Source organism: Aethalodelphis obliquidens, unplaced genomic scaffold (assembly GCF_003676395.1).
Source record: "Aethalodelphis obliquidens isolate GAN/ISIS:26980383/991018 unplaced genomic scaffold, ASM367639v1 scaffold12, whole genome shotgun sequence".
In the NCBI taxonomy this organism is placed as follows: Eukaryota; Metazoa; Chordata; class Mammalia; order Artiodactyla; family Delphinidae; genus Aethalodelphis; species Aethalodelphis obliquidens.
The window spans coordinates 13,055,437-13,078,874 of NW_020837956.1; the positions used below are offsets into that span (position 1 = coordinate 13,055,437).

Here is a 23,438-nt window from a genome sequence, read left to right on the forward strand (position 1 = left end):
CTGATTTCTGTATCTAGGTATTTTCTAATGCTGCTTGGAAGTGGCAGCCTGAGGAATAAACTGGATGGCATTATTAACAACTGGTAACAGAATTGTGCTTGAGGAGGGCATGAGGTAGTTAAAAGCTTTCAGTCACAGGAAGAGGAGGTTTCAAATATGTACAATCTACCTGGTATACCACAATTTATTTGGATAATTTAAGAGTTGACTAATATTGGATACAGGTAGTGAAGACTACTAATCTGTATGATTTGAGACATTTTTATTAAAGTCTGCTTTTACTTGATTGAGAAAAATAATGTTAATTGAACTTGCTATATTATTCTTTTCCAATCTCCCTTTCAGCTATGTGATGATGATGCCTTTTAAACGGCAGGCTCTAGTGGAATTTGAGAACATAGATAGTGCCAAAGAATGTGTGACGTTTGCTGCAGATGAACCCGTGTACATAGCTGGTCAGCAGGCTTTTTTCAACTATTCTACAAGCAAAAGGATCACTCGGCCAGGAAATACTGATGATCCATCAGGAGGCAACAAAGTTCTTCTGCTGTCAATTCAGAATCCTCTTTATCCAATTACGGTGGTATGTATTTTAGTAAGACAAGCTAAATTAAAAGTGATTTTGGAATTTGTCTTGAGTGACTAATCTGTAGTTTTCTTCACTGCCATATAGATATTTGAAAATAGTGGATTTTTAAAAAACAATTATTAAAATTGATTTTTTTTATTATTAAAATTAATTTTAATTTTGACTATCAAATTTAATGAACAAAGACATGGTGAGCACTAAAGCTATAAAAAGTCAGAAGCACAGTTGTCATAATTAAATAAGCACATTAATTTTTTTTATTAACATCAGTGTTAACTCTCCTTCTGTTAATAAAGCGTTAGTCGGACTTGGTGGAAATGATCCAAGAAATCTCTCTCTAATATGCCAGCACATGTATTAAGAGCATCTACTAGGTAGTGACAGAATTCCATAGTACAATAAGATACATTTATCATTATAAGCTGTTTAGAGATAGCTTGTTAAAAACTTCTCTGATTTACCTAAAAATTCCCTTCTTCACTCTTTAGAAAAGTGATATTAAAATTTAAAAGGATTCATGTTCTTGAACCAGTTCAGTTTTCTACTTCATGATAATCACATACTGTTTAATAATAAACTAGTGATAAGGACACTGGATTTTTGTAATGAATAAAATATCACAATAAGAAGAGCTTCATTTAGTATGATTTCTAGGGTATATGATATTTGGACATAAACTTAAAGCATAAGACACTATTTAAATTTAGACATTATGTATCTATTTACTTTTGTAATATGTATAGACTTATTAATAAACAATATTAATATATTTACAATATTTGGTGTTTTAGGAGAAAGAATATAACTAGTACAAGTACTCCGATTTGTTTACTGTATCCTTAGTACCTAATGGTGTGGCTGTGTAATTGTAGGTACTCAGAATTTTGAAAGTTGAAGAATTGTTCCTAAGTGGGTATTTAGGGTTCTCTCTTAGATGATTCAGGCATCTTGTTTGGTGAAATTTAACTCAATATAAATGATCTTCCCTGGGTCTTTTATCTATAGCCATTGTCCTTGAAAATAAATACTGAGTTGATCTACTACTACTCTTTAATAAATATTTATTATTATAATTTAAGTGATTATAGTATTAAACATTTCAGAGTCACATTTGGAAAAAAACAAAGTGATTACAGCTTTGGTTTATTAATTGTGTATTGTCAGAGATTCTTTTAGGTACCTGTTAAGAAAATAAAAATTGAGGATTCATTTAGGAGATTAAAAATAAGTAATAATGCTTTTCAGATGTTTCATTGGAAGTTCTCTAATGTGGGTATATTGTGTAGGTGAAGAAATAACTTTAGATTTATTAAAGTGTTGCAGTTTTTAAAAGTTTAATTAATACTTAACAGAAATGACGTCTTGACAGTTTTTTTTTAGTAAAACAAAAGAGTATAGCTTTATTATTTTTCTAAGTATAAAATGTGATGAAGTCTTGTTTTCTTTACTTCATAGGATGTTTTATATACTGTATGCAATCCTGTTGGAAAAGTGCAACGTATTGTTATATTCAAGAGAAATGGGATACAAGCAATGGTTGAATATCCTTTATTTGTAAATTTTTTATTGATGTGTGTGAATACTGTGTAATATAGATCTTAATTTTTCCTGTTTAATCATTTCTAGACAAGTGATGTTTATTCTCCCCACCATCCCCTATATCTATTTGTCTTTGATTTAAAGAATGAAACTGCAATACCCACAGAGAATTTTACTATTTTTGATAAAATAACTTGCTACCATAAAATAGTCCATTGTTTCATCTTACAGCGTGCTTTGCTGTTTTAATGAGGAAAAAATAACACTGTTTGATAATATGTTCACTTGTACCTTTTTGAAATTTTGAAAGTCCCAAATGGACTTTTCTGAATCTCTCTTTAAAATAGGCAGCTTGGAAGTATCAAAACGTTGGAGTTAATAGACCATTTCTTGCCTTTCTTCACTGAATCTTTTAAATGGTCATGGTTTATGTAAGACCTGCTTCCCTATGTTAAATTTGTTATACATTGAGTAAAAACAGCAAGTTGCAAAATAGTACATATAGTACAATCCCATTAAAAAATAATAATTTTAAAAAGACGTAACTTATGTGTATGCATAGAAAAAGGTTGGGATATACAACAAACGCTTTTTTTTTTAATTTTTTAAAAATTTATTTTATTTATTTAATTTTGGCTGCATTGGGTTTTCGTTACTGCACATGGGCTTTCTCTAGTTGTGGCGAGTGGGGGGCTACTCTTCGTTGTGGTGCACAGGCTTCTCATTGCGGTGGCTTCTTTTGTTGTGGAGCACAGGCTCTAGAGTTCAGGCTCAGTAGTTGTGGTGCACGGACAGGCGGGTTCTTAACCACTGCGCCACCAGGGAAGCCCTATAGCAAACCCTTTATGGTGCTTACTCTGGCAAGTTGTTTTTTTTTTTTTTTTTCCTACTACTTTTGTGGTTTGATTTTTTAATTTTTTTTAACAATTACAAACTTAAGTAATTTTTAAAAACTAGTAAAATGAAAGATAAAGATTATAAACTCAGCCTTCTCAGAAATATATAAAAATCAAGTATTTCTTTTGTATTATATTGATTCTTTGTAATGTTCTTCCTACTTTATTTATTTATTTATTTTTGGCCATTCCATGCAGCTTGCGCAGCTTGCAGGATCTTAGTTTCCTGACCAGGGATTGAACCCACGCCCTTGGCAGTGAACGTGTGGAGCCCTAACCACTGGACCACCCTGTTCTTCCTACTTAAAGAGTAAAATATTTCCTGTTTCAAGATAGAAAGCTGGCCTTTGCTAGGGAATGGGACCATGCTCCATGCTCCCTCCCACACACCCCCAAACCACAGGTTATAAAGTACTTCTGATAACCTAGAAGGATTAATGTATTATAAGTAGTTTTGGTTGTATTACGTTTTCTTTGGTACCCTTGATCTTAAAAATAAATTCTCCTACTAAAATTCATAGAAATTTTATTTGGTAAAGCATTTTCAGAAGTGAGAAAGTTATTTCTCATTTTTTTCAGTCCATTTCTTAATGGAGTGAATAATGGTAAATTTTGGACACCTTAAACCAAATTTCCTTAATAGAGCTTATGTTTGAATCAGTCCTTTGTGCCCAGAAAGCTAAAGCAGCACTCAATGGAGCAGATATATATGCTGGATGTTGCACACTAAAAATTGAATATGCAAGGGTAAATATTTTTTTTCAACACTTCACCAAAGAAATATATATGCTTTGGATATACAATGTGAACTTACTTTCTTTTTAATCTTAACAGCCAACTCGTCTAAATGTTATTAGGAATGACAATGACAGTTGGGACTACACTAAACCATATTTGGGAAGACGCGGTAAGTATTTTATGCATTTTAGATGTACTTACATCTGCTGTCAAATTTTTACATGCAGTTAGAGTCCTTTTTCCTGAGATGAGCTAGTTCATTCAAATGATGAAAACCTTGTTGGTGAAGCTTTTGTTGCAAAAGACCTTGTAATGCTGGAAAAGAACCTTGAACATTAGTGCCCCTTACTGGTATGTACTGAGTTATTTATATTTAGTTCAACAAGGAGCCCACACATACAGGCACGCCCGCAGTTCAAGGACTTGCATTTCTCCAAGCAGCTCTCTCTCTTTGGAGGAGAGGAAACTGATTCAGAATATTACTTACAAACTGCAGACTTGCACACTGCTTCTCTATGGAAAGGACTTTTCCCCCAAGCTGGACGAGGCATTAAGAAGGATAGAGGACTCCAGCAGGCTGACTCTACACTTCATCACGCACAACATCGGCATCAGCAAAAAGCCCTCTGAAAAACTCAGACTTGCAATTCACCTTGACTGCATACTGCATGCACCATCACCCCAAGTTTTTAAAGGAGGACACTTAACAGTACTTCAGACTTGCATGGGATGAATACCATGATAGACTGTGCCCACTTATTCAAGTTGTATGTATATATTGGTTTGACTTCCCTTAAGGTTTCAGTTGTAGAATTTAAAACTTTTCACTGACGGATACTAGATTTTATAACAATGTTGTAAATCTTAATGCCCGTTGCTGTAACTGTTAGCAGCTTAGATTCAAATTGTTAATTGACAAATAACCAGGGCCAATTTATCTACAGGTCTTGGGAATTATAATGCTCAACCAATCCACACAGATATTAAAGATAAAAGGATTAGAAAGGTGCATACTTGCTGCACTTTAAGTTTACTTTTTTTTTTCCCTCAATTGTGGACATTGAATAGAATAACATAATAATGAAAAGATGCATTATATGTAAAAGACGATTTTCTGTGTGGTTTGATTTTTGTAAAGTGGCTGTTTATAAGTTGTCACTTTTTGTAACAATTTAAGGTTATCACTCATGTTAATTTGTGTAACTAGAAATTTTGACATTTCAAGTGTAGGTGAAAATACCATGTGTGTTCAAGGTAGAATATATTTAAACTTGATAAATCTGAAAATAGGAGCATTTCATTTGAGATGCATTTTCACCTATAACTTATAAATGCTAGATTTCATGAGCATAGATTTGACTGATAAAATTGTTCAACTAACTGTATGGCAATTCTGGAATATACAAATAAAAATGTGGATCTTGTAAAAACAAGGGGGCTGCAGTATTGGCTACATCTCAACTACAATATCAGTGTCTGAACCATGTGTTGGAAAAACTCACCAAGATGAGTATGTCTGTAGAAGTCAGTAAAGTAGGAAAAAATTTTATGGCATACAAAATATCTTGGGCAGTAGGGACTCCATAGTGCATGTACTCTTGCCAAAAGAAAAAAATGAGACAGTGTGGTGATCCTTTGCATGTTTGAATATTTAGGACTTTTGGATGATTGGCTCCTTTAATTCTTAGTTCTCAGGAAATCATCTTGCCTTATGCATGGGGTTGCAGACAGGTTTGTTTAGTAATGCAGCTTTGGCTGGACCCCACATTTTTCACTATCACAGAAATCTGCTTGGCAGAGGCTTGGTACATTTGAATACAGTATTGAAAAACAAAGCCTTAGTACTCAAACAACAGAACAAGTGGTTGATGAGAAATCTCTCACTTCTGTTAAGTTACAGTTACTGAATATTCAGTTTTTTTTTTAACTCATTTGAAATAGTTTTGATTACATTTCTCTTAATGTCTCTTAAAGCATTTGTAGTATGCTTCTTATTTTAATAGTGTTTATTCTTTTTTTTTTTTTTTTTCTTTGCGGTATGCGGGCCTCTCGCTGTTGTGGCCTCTCCCATTGTGGAGCACAGGCTCCGGACGCGCAGTCTCAGTGGCCATGGCTCACGGGCCCAGCCGCTCCGCGGCATGTGGGATCCTCCCGGACCGGGGCACGAACCCGCGCCCCCTGCCTAGGCAGGCGGACTCTCAACCACTGCGCCACCAGGGAAGCCCAATAGTGTTTATTCTTTTAAAAGGTCTGAATTTTACAAAAGCCAGCTTAGATTTTTATACAAGGAATTACAGTCAGAAAGTTTAGAAATGTGTAAGGTAGATATTTAAATAGGGAAATATAATTAAAGGAGGTAAAACAGAGTTTTAGTTATTTATGCTTTCAAGGGAAAAGGATTCTTGTTTTCTAATTCCTTACAGGTAGATACTTGTCTGTATAGCAAATATCATATGGCAGTTTGGTTTTTTGTAGTGGCTTTAGCTTCCACTCACGTTGATACTGAATTGTAACTTTTTCTACCCAAAAAAGAGTGATTTTATAAATATAACCTCATTTCAAAAAGTTCTTTTCAGCTCAAATTACGTTTTAGTGCAAAGAATTCGTAGCCTAGACTCCAGAGAATCCCTCCAGAAATGTTAAGCAACACTTGTGTATGTGTGCATCTTTTGGGGGAGAAAAAGTCCACAGCTTCCAACAGATTTCAGACTGAATCCATGAAAGGTTACAAACCACTATTTATAGATCGATATATTCAGTGTTTGACTCTTCCTCACCCTTCTTTATGTGACCTTATATTAGGTAGTAAATACTTCCAATAAAGAGAGTTATTGAAGAGAAATTACTATGAGAAATACATTATGAAGAGAAATTATTCAAGAGAAGTAATGACAATGTTTGGCTGAAAGATACCTTGGAGATCATCTACTCTAACTTCTTCACTTTATGAATGAAGATTATTTCTATGATTATATAGCAAATTACTGGTTAAGTTGAAAATTTATGATTCCTGATTCAGTGCTCTTTCCTTTATAGCACACAGTTAACTATATCAGTAAAACTAAGCCATGAAGACTTTATGGTGGTTTTGGTTTAAGATTCTTAGATCAGATAAGGACTTATATTTACCATTTGGTGGCATGCTTAAGCAGAGGAACGTTAGCAGAATGGAACAGCAGACTGGATTGATTGAAGAAGAGTGAGACTTAAATGATGATGCTGGAAGCCGTGTAAAGAAGGAACTGTGAATGTTTAGACTGGAGAAGAAATGACTTTGGGGAAATGGAGGATCATAATAACTTCTAAGCATCTGAAAGGGTTCTTGGAGGAAGACTAAGTAATGAATAAGGCTGCGAGGCCCTAAATGGAGTAGAATATATGTAGAGGACAAATTTCTGTACAATATAGAAATTAATTTTCTCATAATTTAGAACTAACTGAAAATGTAAGGGAAAGTAGTGAGTACCTTGTTACCAGTGTTGGGTAAGCAGAGGCTAGATGGTCCCAATTGATGGTCTCAGGGATGATGTAAAGAGAATTTAACACTGAATAAAAGTTGAACTAGATGACCTCCTAGGTCCCTTTCAGTGCTATGATAACTTGGAATAGGTAATTAAAACAATACTTCTGTAGACTGAAGTGAAAATTAAAGTATTTCTCATCTCCCATAAACCTCATTTGTTTAGGTGACTAAGGATATGTAGAAAGCCTTTCTCTTTGAATTTTCAAAGATGAGAATGATCAGACTCTTTAGATACATTTAAAAAAATCTTACTGAACACCATAATTTGATCAGCAAACTTTCCCAAAGTATTATACAATGATTTTTAAAATTTACTAACATAGGATGTACTATTTTAGAAACTTAGAAGTAATTTTTTTATTGATGTCTCAGATTTGGGAAAATTGGCATGCCTTCCCTAAAAATGTAGTTAGCATAAAAATTATCCTTTAGGAGTATTGTAGTACTCTCGTCCAATAATGTAGCCCCCTTGGTTAGCTTTAACTTGACATATTTAAACTTTGGGGAGTGCTTCTAGTGTTGCCTGGTGTTAATTTAAGGTCTATAGACAATGGCCAGTCCATGACACAATATGGACCAGTGATGTGAAAATTTCCAGCTCTCCAGTCAGTAGGTGTTTGTAAATATGTGTATATACATACAAAATACTCTGTGTTTACTGATTGTGAAACCATGTAATACAGGTTGTTGTTGGCTTATGCTGAACTTCTTGAAAGAAGCCCACTTTGAAAATGTGTTGCTGTTGAAGCTAATAGTATGCATCAGGTACTGTCTTTCAAAAGTACTGCACTTAAAGCTTGTTTTAAAGACATGTATTGGTAAAAACTTCTGTACAGTGTCAAACTCTAGCATTGTATACATCACCTTCTGAAAAGTATCCATTCTTTCCTTTAATTTGAAAGTGTGATTGTATTTGGCATTTGCCAAAAAGATATTCTCAAGTTAAGTGGAATTTGTTAGATAGAATTATTTTCTTAAACTTTTGGTGTTTGTATTTAAATTGGATATGAATGGATGTTTAACATTAACCAGGAATCATATTTCTCTTATGAATTGTAATGGATGTTTTGAATGGGTGTTTCCCATGTGAGAACTCTGTTAAGTACTTGGGTCAAAATTGTTAAAACCATGTTTCTACTTTTGTGTCAGATAGAGGAAAGGGTCGCCAGAGACAAGCCATTTTGGGAGAACACCCTTCTTCGTTTAGACATGATGGCTATGGTAAGTTTGTCAAGGCAGAAGGAAGGTAGTATAGACAAACTATTAGAATTTTTGCATTTCTGATGAAGAATGGCACAATTCTTGTCTCTATTTTTCCTGCTCACCTGACTTGGTTTATGGGATCAGTCCCTTATAAATGTACTCCAAAGGAGTTGTCCCAAATCCTTTGTTTTCTTAGACTATTGTTATATCACATAATCTTTGATGTAAATGAGAGCTATTGTTTGGGATTGAAAGCTTTTTTACCATTATATTTTGTTTTGTTTTGTTTGGGCCTTGATTAGTAAGGGGCTCTAGTCTGTCAGAGGACCAGAAAGAAGTATAGCTCAGTAAGTGTATTTTCTTCCATTCTAGCAGTTATGAGTAAAGAGGAATTTAGAGTAATAAAAGGCAGAGAGAATGAGGTATTTGTTGAAAGGAAACATGTTTTTGGTTAGATCCTTAATTCTTTTAGTTCTACAGTTGGTACTTCAGCTTTGGTTAAATTTGTATTTAATTCTTTTTTAAAAACTTCTCAGTTTTAATGTTTGCTATGTTGATAAGTTAAGATTATGAAAGCTAGAATAATAATCTTCCCCAGGAAGAAGTTAGGTATCAGACTGTTGTCTTTGTTAAGTAGATGTTGAGAATTGTTATTGATAAAAGTTTAAACTGGTTATAAGTTCTGTGTTTTTAAATATTTTTTTAGTTTTTAGCTGTAGTTATTGACCCACCTATTCTGTGGTTTAAAGTTGCAGTACAATTAGAGGTACTGTTAGAAGTGGTAGAAAATAGAAATTGCTATGTTGTACTCTTGGGAGTTATTATCGAAAAGCCACCAGTGTTTCCTGTTGTCCGAAATATTTTCAAATTGTGTACATGTTTGATGACCATTCTTAGCTGTGAGTTTTAGCTTATTCCTTAGTGTCTTTATTTGAACTCCAGGAATTTATTAACCCTGTGTGTGTGTGTTTTTGTGTGTATGTGTATTTGTTCAAGTTTCTGTGGTAGTCTGTATTGCAGAAGAGATTATGAAACAATCTCTATGTTATGTCAAAACAGTAAGTGTGGTATAGAAGGAAAATCTTACTACAGTCGTTTTCGTGTGTTCCTTGTTCATTTTTCTTAGTTGTTTCTTTAACAGAGTAAATATTAAATATGGTCATACAAGTAGTTTTCTGATCCTGCAATGAAGAAACACTTATTAGGAATCTACTGTGCATTGTATAATGGAGGATTTCAAAAGAATGGCTAATCAAAGTTTGTAGTATAGTTGTAGAGTATGTAAATGTGTCATGGCAGTTAGCTTAAGGCCAAAAATTGGTTAAATGTTCTGCTAAAGGGGGTTAGAAAAATCTGTGAGCATATAAATGAAGGACAAAACTCTACTGTAGTAATGTTGACACAGGCTGTTTTCTCAGTATGGCTTTTCAGTTTTGTCTTCACTTAATAAAATACAAGAAAAATTGCATAAACAAGAATATGTTATATGCCCTAGAAGAACTTTATATTTTCTAAAAGCCTATTGTGAAGTTGTGTGTCAGTTTCATGCCCTTATTTATTTAGAGTGTGTGTGTGTGTGTGTGTGTTCACGTGCGTGCACATGTGCGTGTGTGTATAAATATTAAAATGTAAGCTTACTTAAAGAGAGGTGCAAAATTCTTTGGAATGACGTTTCATTCAGGTTCTGGAGAGTCCTGCTGAGGAGGAATGGTTATGGTGGGTTGTGTAGGGGCGTCCATTCTGAGCTATGTCCATTGAAACATTTAACTAAGGAAAATCTGTTCTACTTTCCTAGGGAAGTAAGCAGAACAGGATATAGGAGATAGTGACAAATAAAGATTGATTGAGGAGAGAAGTAAGATGAGGAAACTGGGGAAAAAGCAAAGATGACAGTGGGTGCTAGTGATATTAGCCTTTTTACAAATGCTTCAAATCACAGCTGTATCCCTTCAGATCAGCAGTTCAACAAAACAGGTTTATTTGCATTTTAGTGTCATATCATAGGTAGCTTTTCCTTTATAATGGTATGTGAGAAAGGAGGAATAGAAAAGGTTTATTTAATAGATTAAATTTATTCACATAGTTTATTATAGCAGTATAAATTTGTGCTTTCAGAATTCTTTAGATCTTTTAATTTGGGAAGCCCAGCCATGTGAGATGAACTGATAGAAGCCCTCATATTTGAAAAGTGGCAAAAAATAATGTACAAATTTATTTGCTCTGAGCACAAGAAAAATTTCTATATTAATTGTTAGCATCTTTGGATATGGTTCCTGGACCAAAGATATTTTAAGTATCAAAGATGGGAAAGGCCTTCAAAATGTTCAAGATGCTGTTTATGTAGGATTTTTCCATATAAGTGAATTTTTTAAAACCTGAAGCAGCAAAACATTTTGCATGAACTATTTAGTATAGGAAGCTTTTAAGAGACTTTTTTTTCTTATCTCCTTAATATAGGTAACAATTTAAATAGTGTAAGTAACATAATTTAATACTCGTGGCCCAATGTCATAATTACAAACATCAGGTATTCTTTTGCACTGAATTTAATTATTACTTATGGCAGTAGATTATAAGAGTTTTTGGACCTTGGTCAACTTAAGCAGAGTGTAAGTTTCCACTGCCCATCTACTGTACATTTTTCAACTTACTGTAAAAAAATTTACTGATAATAGTGTAGGTCATTACTGTACTAACAAATGGTAGTAGTGGGGGTAGGGCTGGGTGGAGTATAATATGCATGTGTATTTTTGCAATAAGGGTAAGAATGATTGATATTTGACCCCAGTATAGGTATAATAGTCTAAATTAGAGGCCAAAATACATAATTACAAGTAACTCATCATGAGCTATATTGATTGTCTTGATAAACTAGATTACCAGCAATAAGAACAGTTGAAAACCATGACCAATTTAAGGCAACACTGATGATGATGTATTGATAAAGTATGCCTCCATAAAATTGCAGAATTTACACTATATTTGCGTGTGCTCGGTGGTAGTGTTGCTGTGTTGTTATGAATGGCAGCTATATTTAGAATACTGAATTGGAGTCCACATAAGCTGTAATAATGTGCTATGATATCAAAATATAGTAGTTCTTAGTAACTCACCTAGTAGATGACAAGTGTCCCTTAGTCTAACATAAAAATGAAAGCCGGTAACATTACATATTATTCTTAAGAAATGAGGAAAGAACTTGGGTTTTTGGATTGGTTTCTTGCACACCAGGAGAATCGTTGCATGCACCCCAGAGCATGCTTCTCTAATCACTAACTCAGGAGTGCCTAAGATGTTGGTTTATATTTTTGGGTTACGTATCTCCATCTTAGTTGCTTCTTCTGAGTTCTTACGCCTCTCTTCTTGCTACTGTAAATGTGCCCTGTGCAGACTTTTAGTATCACAGTTTCTCCAGACTCCCTCATTCCCATCTCTTCCATTCACCCTAGCTTTGTTTTTCCTCTTACTTCTAATCTATTATGGATGGGAAAACAGGATAAATTAAAGTTGTTTTGAACTACTCTAGAGTTAGCAAGTTGATTCTTAGTAAAGATTCTTAGTATAAGAGCTGGATTTGTTTGTGTTTCTGTGACAGCAGTTTCAGATACTCAAGCATTTTTTTCTTCTGGATTCTTGATGTTGTTTCAAATAATAGAAGTTGCTGAATAATGACACCTCTGAGTATGTGTGTGTGTGGGGGGCTTATTAACTAAATCTAGGGTTTTAGTTTCCTAAATTATAATCAGGGGAATAAAATACTAACCTGCAAGTACATTAATAGTAAAATATATTCAAGGGGACAGCTTTTCAGTGGAACTAAAGATGTTCTTTTTGTTATATCTGTATATAGTTTACTAGATTTCACTGTAGATTTTATTATATTATCCTCCAAAAGATGTTGGCAGAAGTTTTTTTTTAAATTTTGAAGTATAATTTATATATAGTGGCCCAAAGTTTTACACTGATTCCTCCTCTATCTGTAGCCTGATCTTGTATACTTTTTTGTTAAACTACTGTTTTTTAAAAATAAGGACTTAAAGCCTGGTATATGCAGGTGTGTGCAGGTCAGCGTTTATTGGATCTGGTGCAGTAAATACAGATTTTTGTTAATTCCCACAGGTTATATTTGAATATTCATACGTTTGAGTTTTCCTTGGATATACATCAACCTAGCTAATATTAAGAGTTTGTTTTTGTGTGCGGTGAAGTGTGTCTGCTAAAGTTGTGTTTTGTTTTGTTTTGTTTTGTTTAATAGGATCCCATGGTCCATTATTACCTTTACCAAGTCGTTACAGAATGGGTTCTCGAGATACACCTGAGCTTGTTGCCTATCCATTACCGCAGGCATCTTCCTCTTACATGCATGGAGGAAATCCCTCTGGTTCAGTTGTAATGGTTAGTGGATTACATCAACTAAAAATGAATTGTTCAAGAGTCTTCAACCTATTCTGCTTATATGGAAATATTGAAAAGGTGAGTTTTCATTTAAAAAAATTATTATTTGTTTTAAGTTTCATTTTATATGAGCTTCTTTTGCTAGGATATGTAGTAGGAAAATCTGAAAAGGCTGCAAATATGTGTGTCTTCTCACACACAAGTTATTTCAGTAGTGATCCACATAAGCTAAAAATTCATTAGGTAGGAATTCTAGAAATTATTTTTTGTAGGTAAGTGATCAGAATAGGATGTTGGTACTAAAAATATTTTTTAAATTACTAATATAAGTCCAAAACAGCAAGTAGTTTAATCAATTACTAGCATATTATAGGCATAAAACCTATATATTTTTTAATCATTTCAAAGATATTCTAACATTTAACATGTTGAACTGTGGAATTTTGAAAAAGCAGTTACTTTCTTGGAGCTAGGTATATATAAACATGTCTCAGAGTTTGACCATAGCTATGAATTTTAGGAGAGTTCTAGATTCATATATTTGCCTCCCAAATATTAGAGTTCTAGTATCTTCTGAGGAACAACATACTTTAACCTCAGTCAGTATTTGAAGTTGATCCACTTTGATAGAATGTGTCCAAAACTTTCTGTCTGGAGGCTTACACTCAAAACGTAGCAAAACATTTAAATTTCACACATTTTGAAGATCTTTAAAATTGTAACTTTATTTTCACCAGATAACTCTGTGGTTTCCCCAGATCTGTGATGTTTTGTTTATTTTTTTATTTATTATTTTTTTCAAAGAGGTCTTTATTTATTTTTGGCTGCGTTGGGTCTTCATTGCTGCGCACGGGCTTTCTCTAGTTGCAGTGAGCAGGGTCTACTCTTCCTGTGGTGTGTGGCTTCTCATTGCGGTGGCTTCTCTTGTTGCAGAGCACGGGCTCTAGGCGTGTGGGCTTCAGTAGTTGTGGCACACGGGCTCAGTAGTTGTGGCTCACAGGCTCTAGAACGCAGGCTCAGTAGTTGTGGCACGCGGGCTTAGTTGCTCTGCGGCATGTGGGATCTTCCTAGACCAGGGCTGGAGCCCGTGTCCCCTGCATTGGCAGGTGGATTCTTAACCACTGCGCCACCAGGGAAGTCCTGTTCAATGTGTTATTAATGTTAGTGGTACTTAATAGCTGTTTAGGGACTTTCCAAGGTGTAGGCACTATCCTGAAAGATAGTCATACTTTATTCCATCTAACCCTTACAGCATTATATACTAAAATTGGAATAATATAAGAGGATAAGTATGGCTCTGTCAAAGATGTCATGAAAACTTGTGAAGTGTTGCCTATTTTTTAAACTGCCCCTCCTTGCCTAAGCCTTCTTACTGGCAGTGCTGTCTCAAGGCCATCTTGTGTTATTTCTTATATAGTATCTTGTTTATTGCTTAAAGCAATAAATGGCACTCTGAATAGTTGGTAATTACTATTTACTTTAAAATTTCTGACCTACCTACTGGAATATAAGCTTTAAGAAGACTGTGTCTATTATGTTTGCCATTAAATCCCCAGTACCTAGCACAGTATGTTTATTAGAACATGTTAGGCACTTAATAAATACTTACTGAATGAATAAATATTGATGAGTCCTGCCAAATGTTATTATTATCTCCATTTTAAAAGGAAGTCTGTGGCTCAGAGAAGTGAAGTAAATTGCCCCAAATCACACAATTAATAAATAGCAGAGTCAAGGCAAGCCTATGCTCTTCTTTAGTGTGCTGTACAATAGAACTGTAGTCTTGCTTTTAAACTTTATTGAATTTTGGTTAGAATGTCTAATAGCAGAGCAGAATAAAGTTAAGATTCCAGGTGATCTTCTTTATTTGATATCAACCACCTATAGTACCTTTTAGAAATTCTATTACTGTAAAAGGGAATTAAATGTTCACCTTTTTGGGATTTTGTATTTACAGGTAAAATTTATGAAGACCATTCCTGGTACAGCACTGGTAGAAATGGGTGATGAGTATGCTGTAGAAAGAGCTGTCACACATCTTAACAATGTCAAATTATTTGGGAAAAGACTTAACGTTTGGTAATTATTTATCTTAAGTGGTAAATTTAAAAAATACTTATCCTTTTTATTAGAGACATTAATTTCCATTTTAGAATATCTGAAACTAGCAGCTATAGTGATGTCATTTTAGACACTTAGGGTCGTATAATTTAGATTTTCCATATTATACCTAGTTTTAGTTTTATGGTCATAAAATAGCATGTTAAAATGAGCAAGTTTTTTTTATTAAAGTTTTCTAATATGAAAATATATTCAATAGATTTTTCTTTCTAAGTGATGTCTAAACTGTAAGAGTGATTATAACTCAAAATTTAAATATTAGTAAATACTGAAACTGTAAATTGCTACATATGCCTTTTTTGTTAAGATTGATACAGGCCTTTATGTTAACATTTTGAGACTGCCTACTTGCTGCTTTTTATCTAACAAAGGTATGTTCTGTACTTCTTACCTTTCCGATCTTTAGTGTGTCTAAACAACATTCAGTTGTTCCAAGTCAAATATTTGAGCTGGAGGATGGTACAAGTAGCTACAAGGATTTTGCAATGAGCAAAAATAATCGCTTTACAAGTGCTGGCCAAGCATCTAAGAATATAATCCAGCCACCCTCGTGTGTACTGCATTATTATAATGTTCCATTGTGTGTCACAGAAGAGACCTTCACAAAGGTAGGCACTGGAATACAAATTGTGTAGAATGTTCCTATTTCCTATTTTAAAATATATCATGTTTTAGCCTCATTTTAAAGTCTTGCTCTGTTCATCTTCTGCTTTTGATATTATTGGTATTCTGTTACTTATTTGGTACTTAATATAGTACATCCTTTGACCATTGTACTTTTCTGGCCTCCATCCTTCACTGGTCTCTTTGTTGTTTTGTGGCTCAGTCGTTTTGAGAGTTGGAATTAGAATGAGGTACCCTTAGTCCTGCATTCAGAAAGTTCTTTTACCATGTCCTTAGATCTCACCCATAACAAAATTTTATATATCCCTGCATTTTTCCCTAACTATAGGAAATGCTTCAGAAAAGAATTGATTTTTCTGGAACACTACTCCCTATCTTAGGTACTCGATAAACCCTGGTCAGCTTTGAGAATATATATTTCAGTTACAAATCTTGTTTTTATTGTACAACACTAAAATTATATACATAGTTTATAGGATATCACTATTTTAATTGATTTTCTCATGCACCTTGTTAATCTAAAAACATATTTGATTTAATTCATTCATGCCATACTCAAAACTAAAATGCTACCATAAAGTTTACTTTCTGGGGGGAGAAAAGGGTAGGAATCTTTATTTTGGCTGTATTTTTAATGGAGTTTTACATTTCTTTGACAGTTGTGTAATGACCATGAAGTTCTTACATTCATCAAATATAAAGTATTTGATGCAAAACGTAAGTGCACATTTTCTCTTTTTAAGTTTCCTGGTTAATTTGATGATAAGCAAATAACAACTGAAGTTGTGTTTCTTTGTTTTGTTTTAGCTTCTGCCAAAACACTTTCTGGGCTGTTAGAATGGGAATGCAAAACTGATGCAGTAGAAGCCCTCACAGCACTAAATCACTACCAGATAAGAGTTCCAAGTAAGTAAAATCGTGTCATAATTATTCAGTGGGAGTTACCATCAGAAACATTGTTGATAATTTAAAAGTAATATTTATTGGTTGTTTTTTAATACAGAGAAGTTTGAATTTTAAAAAGGCATATAAATCCCACAACCCTCATAATTCTTACATTAGTTACCTCTTGCTGTGTAACAAATTATTGCAGTATTTAGCAGCTTAAAACAGCAAAACATTTATTATCTTACTGTTTCTGAGGATCAGTAATCTGTGTACAGTTTCGCTGGGTAGTTCTGGCTGGTAGTTCAGCCTCTCATGAGGCTGCCTGCCGTCAGCTATAATCTGCAGTCATTTCAAGTCTTATGACTGGCGGCTGGAAGATCCACTTCCACGCTCACTCATGTGGTTCTTTGTAGGGACAGTAAGCCACATTGGCCATTTCATGGTAGCTCTTTTCTTTCCGAATGAGTGATTCAAGAAAGATGAGAGCAAAAGGCCAAAAAAACAAAAGCCACAGTGTCTTTCATAACCTAATACCGGAAGTAACATACCATCACTTATGCTGTAATCTTGTGGTCCCACTGACCAACCATGATCCGGTGTAGGAGGCAGGGAACATTGGGGCCATCTTGGAGGCTGACTTCCATAATTCCTGTTGATCTTTTTAGAAGAAAGCGATAAATATATATGGTTAAAAAACTCAAACAGTAAATACTGGTACAAATGAAAGTTAAAGCTTTCTATAACCTCTAACCTTTCTTTTTCCTTTTATTCCTCCTCCCCAATGTATATATCTACATTTTAAAAACTTACACAAAATGGTTCTTCTATACATACTATTGTGTGCCTTGCTGTTTTCACTTAATATATCTTGGAGCTGTTTTCTCTATCAGCAGGTGCAACGCTACCCTGGTTTTTTTTCCCCCACAGAGTAGCTATTTTTAGTAGAGATGTACCACAGTTTATTCAATTTATCCACTTCCCCACTGATGAACACTGGTTGTTCCCAATTGTGTTTTTCTATTAGTGCAGTAAACATCCTTATAGTTGCATGTTTTGTGTTTGTAGGGCAGTTTCCTCATAGTGGAGAGCAAAAAGGTTTATATTTTGGTAAATGTTTCTAGATTGCCCTTTACAAAGGTTACACAACTCTACCACCTGTGGTATATGAAAATGCCAACTGCCCAACACTCTTACCAACACCGAGTGTTGTCAGACTTTGAATTTTAGCAATATGATAGATGAAAAATGGTATTCCACATTATTTTAATTTGTATCAAATGAAACTGTCACTCTCTTTGTTTATTCTCTCTATAATGGTAAATGGCCTCTTTTTTACAGTGCAAAGAACACTCAAGTATTTAACTTTTGAAGTTTGTGCTGTGTAATTTACTTTGATCTTGGATCTGAAGAGTGTTGAAACTTTATTTTTCTAAATGATAGGAGAAAAAATAGTATTAATTTTATTAGGTGTGATGATGAATGATTGTGGAAGGGGAAAAAAATGAATACACACTGAAGGATTTATGGGTGGAATAACATATCTAGGATTTGCTTTAAAATATTCTAGCCCCGGGCTTCCCTGGTGGCACAGTGGTTGGGAGTCCGCCTGCTGATGCAGGGCACACGGGTTCGTGCCCTGGTCCGGGAAGATCCCACATGCCGCGGAGCGGCTGGGCCTGTGAGCCATGGCCGCTGAGCCTGCGCGTCCGGAGCCTGTGCTCCGCAACGGGAGAGGCCACAACAGTGAGAGGCCCGTGTACAGCAAAAAAAAAAAAAAAGTTAAAAGATATTCCAGCCCCTCAAGAGTGTGCGGAGAGTAGGTAGATGAAGTAAGACTGCCAAATGTTGACAATTATTGAAGCTATGTGGATGTTTATTATACTGATCCATATACTTTTTTTATGTTTGAAAATTTTCTTACTAAAAAGTTAAAAAATAAACAAGTAGGAATACCTCTTTTCATTTTACCTTTAGTCACAAAAGCAAATTTTAAATAGTGAGTCAACACTTAATTTTTGATGGAAAATTTTAAAAGACTTTATATGTATATTTGAGATATATTCAAAACAGTGTATGACTTGCAAACTCCTTGGAGACAGGTACAATTATTTCTTTTTTTATCCTCTGCAGTGTCTTGCAAATATTTGTTGATGTATATGCTTTTTCTTTTATAGGAATTTTTTTCCTTAAGGAGCGATAACCTTTTTTTTTTTTTTTTTTTTTTTTTTTTTTTGCGGTACACGGGCCTCTCACTGTTATGGCCTCTCCCGTTGCGGAGCACAGGCTCCAGACGTGCAGGCTCAGCGGCCATGGCTCACGGGCCCAGCCGCTCCACGGCATGTGGGATCTTCCCGGACCAGGGCACGAACCCATGTCCCCTGCATCGGCAGGCGGACTCTCAACCACTGCGCCACCAGGGAAGCCCAGGAGCGATAACTTTTAATACTAAAATTCTGGTACATTAAGATACCAGAATTATTTCTGCCTGTTCTGAAAAGTTAAAGAGGAATGTATAAAATGGAAGTATTTTTGTGGATTATACCTTTTTTTTTTTTTTAGCAATTTTAAAATTCATATGCCCCGTTGATGATCAGAGATTTAATACTTGCTCTCCTGGAACTTTTTCAGCTCATTGATATCTTCTTATACATTTCAGTCTTAACCCATTTCCCAAGCTATATTTGAATTAACTTTTATAGAGTAATTACCATTGGTAATATTTTCTGCAAAGTAGTTTTGCTGTTGGACTTAGATAAGCCTAATCCTGATACTATTTATCTGTAATGTCTAATTCACTAAAAAAAGATTGTGGGAGCCTCCTATGTGTCAAATAATGTGTAGAACAATAGGAATGTAAAAATGGACAAAGTTCCGGCCTTCATGGAGCTTACCTGCTAGTAGGTATGAACGAAAGAAATCTTGCCCTTACCTTACATAAAAATTTTCCTTCTTCCAGTACTATAAAAAGGTGAAATATTGGGTCGGTTAAAAAGTTCATTCGGGTTTTTCTGTAAGATGTTACGGAAAAACCCGAATGAACTTTTTGGCCAACCCAGTAATTTACTCCGCTAACTCAAGGTAATCATGAAAGTTTAAGGGAACTATTAACTTTGTTTTTTAATTTTTACAGATGGTTCCAATCCCTATACATTGAAGCTTTGCTTTTCTACATCATCCCATTTATAAGAAGAGAAGAGCATGTTAGAATTTATGTTTACCTTTATTACAACTTCAAAGCTACACTTCATTTTAAAAAAGAACTAAAATGGTTCATCTAATGTTGCCTTGCTTACTTTGATTCAATATCCTGTCCTGTAATAAATATTTTGCCTTGAGTAAATTTGTTGTAAACTTAAATATTGAATTGCTTTCATTTTAAATAGAATATCATAATGTAGACTATCTACAGCTTTCTTGTAGATTACACAAATATATCATTTCTAATCTTATTTTTCTTCCACAGTGAAAATATATTTGCATTCTTAATGCTAATTATATGCAAGTATTTTTCCATTGTGTATGAGATTAATGCAGGTGAAAGTATTGCATTTTAATATTATAGAATTCCTATTATATGTTTAGATGTTTAAGTATGTTGCAGTTATTCGTATTAAACATAACTTGTATTTATTAAGTATTTTAATCAAGTTTGAGAATAACATTGCATATATGAAATTTTAAGTACTACAGATTTAGCTGATTTTATATTTCTGAAAGGCTAACAGACATATGGATACACTTGTACAATATGCACTCAAACTTATTTAAACTGTTTTTTTTTTTTTAAGTCATTGTCCATTTGTATTGACATGCCTCTGTTTCTAGTTCCAGTTTGGAGATTTTATAAAGTTACAACAATGAGTTAATGTGTTCATCTTCATTTGTTGCATGTGACTTGATCTTGAAAACACATCTGGTATTTGGCATTGAAATTTTAATAGAAGTTATGATTAACAGTTCCTCTTCTAGGTAATGTGAGATCCACGGATGGGCTTTAGGGAGTCTGTGAACTCCCTAAAATTGTATGTAGAATTTTGGGTACTTGCATTTTTATTTTTTACTCTTAAATCCATCAGTAATATATGTATTTTTCTACATGGTACAAGGTATAAGGATCTAATTTTATTTTTATTCCAAACAGAGATATCTATTTCTTTCAATACCATTTATTAAACATTCTTTCTCCCACTGGATCTGTTTTTTTTTTTTTTTTCTTTTTTTGGGAAAACAACATAATGCATACATAGGCAAGTAAGATATAAGGACTAAGCATTGTATTGAGAGACTATACTATAACACACATGTTATCAGGTTCACAGCTTTTTAATAATAGAAAACTGAGCTAGCCATTTTATTTTCATCTTTAAAAGAAGGGAGAATATGTTTTATCTACCTAGAGTAACTGTGAAGTCTATAGTTGGCAATAGCAGTTTTGTGATCCTGAGAGTTTTAAACAAATTTGTATACAGAAGTTTCATTTAGATCTTTTGAAAAAGCTTTATTTTGAATTTTAACAAAATTCAAAAAAAAGCAGTTTGCCTTAATCCTTTTAGAAATGATGCAGGGGTTTAAAAAATTTTTAAGAGCTATTGAATAGAAAGTTTAGATGGAAATTAAACACACACGTTAACATTTATTTCTCATTGAATTTTGACAGCAATGGACCAATGTCCCTTTAGCCCTCTAGATCTAGAAAATCTTAAATTCAATCTAGAAGCATTTTAGACCCTTATCATGGAACCCAATAAGTTACGCCAAAGGTAACCTGTGAATGAACTATAAATGTATGATACTGGGCTGTGTACCTAAGTTTACCTGACTTTACAATAAATGAAGCTTTTTTCCCTCTTCTATAAGTACTTTTCTACATTTGTTGCAAAATTGCTATGTCTTAATTTTAAAAGGTAACTTGTGAGTTTATGCAATAGTTGTCTCCTTCCCTTGCCCTCCTCTGAAAATAAAGATGGATGTCAGTGTTATAGATTATTTTGTGCCTAAAAGTTTAGGAGACAAACCTGTGGATGGTGACAGGGCTTATTTAATTTATATTTGCTTTAAGTAGTATTGACTTTTAGATATGAATTCTATCTTAATGCTTTCTCCCCACCAAAGTGACAAGTAAATTCTTCAGATGTAACTGAGTTGGTAGGTTGGGCCTTGCTGATTTATGCACTGGTGTGTCAGTCCTACTCTGTTGCTGTCAGTAATGTCTTTGACAGTTTACTTGGGTATCACCACTGTTTTTAATCTTTTACTTTTTAAAAAAAATTAATTTTATTTTTTGGCTGCATATTGGGTGTCTGTTGCTGCTCATGGGCTTTCTCTAGTTATGGCGAGCAGTGTGCGGGCTTCTCATTGTGGTGGCTTCTCTTGTTGCGGAGCACGGGCTCTAGGCATGTGGGCTTCAGTAGTTGTGGCTCGTGGGCTCCAGAGCGCAGGCTCAGTAGTTGTGGCTCGTGGGCTCTAGAGTGTAGGCTCAGTAGTTGTGGCGCATGGGCTCAGTTGCTCCACGGCATGTGGGATCTTCCGGTACCACAGCTCGAACCTGTGTCCCCTCCTGCAGTAGCAGGCAGATTCTTAACCACTGGGCCACCAGGGAAGCCCAAGAGTATCACCACTGTTAATGGAGTTTGCTTTGGCAACACCAGCAACATTTTTCCCTTTGTTATCTTTCTGCTTTTAAGAGAACATTAAAGGTTAGGTCTTATAGCTGTAAAGAAATAGTAGTTTTGAATTTATTTTTTTAATACTGAAATTCTATTCCATATCCAAATCCCATGAAATATTTGATAATAAATCTACAGAAGTGATTCACGGAATATAAGCTGCCTTTTAAAATTCCTACTTTCCTGCAGAGGGTATTACCCTACCAAATAAAAAATATTTGCAGTTGCAGCTGACATGAGACTTAGCAGCACCTTAGTGATTTGATTTATCTAAACAGTATGTTTTCTAGGACTGAACTGAGAGATGAGGATAAGAATGACTAAATGGGGTCAGTTATGTTTCATGTTTTCTTTACATTGCTATCTGGAGGAATAGATAGGTTGCTGGGTAAATGCTTCTTAGTAGTTATCAGTGATATTCTCTTTCTAGAATAAAGAAATTTTGAGTGCAGAACATTCTTCCATAGTTAGGAATATAAAGCACAAGATTTGCTTTACTTAAAAAGTTCAGGTGACAAAGGTCCTTGTACGAAAGGTAACTTACAATAACCTTCCTGTCTCCATATGGCTGTCTGGCCCAGGAGACTTTCAGTCCATTTGAGGGGCCATGTAAAGAGAGCCTTCTTATTCATAGTACTGCTGGTTGGGCTCATAGAGTTAAGCCTTAAAAAAACAAGGCCATTTGATGAAATGAAAATGTAAGGTTCATAGGTTCTGTCTCTCAGCATGTTTTATCCAGAGTTTTTTGTTTTTTTTTTTAACTATAATGATTTCCAATATCAACCAAAAAGTAAGTGAGTGTGCAGACATGATTCTTGTTTAAGCCAAAAAAAAGTTGCTGGGGATTTTAAATCTAGTGGCTGTTTAATCTGTGATGTCATTGCTTTTTCCTAAAACCTAACATTTCCACCAAATGGATTCAAGTGTTAATTAAAATGATCTATTTTATTTTAGTAAGCTTATCATTTTCCTTGCCACCTCAATTTTAACATGCTTTGAACTTGAACAAATACAGTGGATTTTGCTTTACTAGTAAAAGTTTCTTCGATATAAAGCCCCTTATCTGAGGGAACACTTGAAATTCTCTTAGGTTTAATTTATGAATGAGGAAGTTAGAAATGGTAGGTATTGCTGTGCCTCCGCCCTTCCCTGTTATGTAGAGTAATCAAGGTTTGAGTGAGCCTGACTGAGTCTTGTCCCTCTAGCCCAGTGGTTCTTTTTTTTTTTTTTTGCGGTACGTGGGCCTCTCACTGTTG

General features: G+C 34.4%; 1 protein-coding gene and 1 pseudogene across 1 annotated transcript in view; both read left to right on the plus strand.

Moving 5' to 3' along the window:
* HNRNPLL (heterogeneous nuclear ribonucleoprotein L like) overlaps nucleotides 1–21,369 on the plus strand; it is a 37,488-nt gene extending 16,119 nt beyond the window's left edge. The window contains exons 3-13 of the mRNA XM_027113342.1: nucleotides 346–583; nucleotides 2,045–2,130; nucleotides 3,675–3,771; nucleotides 3,859–3,931; nucleotides 8,435–8,506; nucleotides 12,744–12,961; nucleotides 14,841–14,962; nucleotides 15,411–15,612; nucleotides 16,288–16,345; nucleotides 16,436–16,534; nucleotides 19,647–21,369. Of these exons, the coding sequence (XP_026969143.1) occupies nucleotides 346–583; nucleotides 2,045–2,130; nucleotides 3,675–3,771; nucleotides 3,859–3,931; nucleotides 8,435–8,506; nucleotides 12,744–12,961; nucleotides 14,841–14,962; nucleotides 15,411–15,612; nucleotides 16,288–16,345; nucleotides 16,436–16,534; nucleotides 19,647–19,702 (1,321 nt within the window). The 3' untranslated portion in view covers nucleotides 19,703–21,369. The remainder of the gene's footprint in view (nucleotides 1–345; nucleotides 584–2,044; nucleotides 2,131–3,674; nucleotides 3,772–3,858; nucleotides 3,932–8,434; nucleotides 8,507–12,743; nucleotides 12,962–14,840; nucleotides 14,963–15,410; nucleotides 15,613–16,287; nucleotides 16,346–16,435; nucleotides 16,535–19,646) is intronic.
* Nucleotides 14,125–14,224, plus strand: LOC113624225 (uncharacterized; annotated as a pseudogene).
* Nucleotides 21,370–23,438: the final 2,069 nt, after the last annotated feature.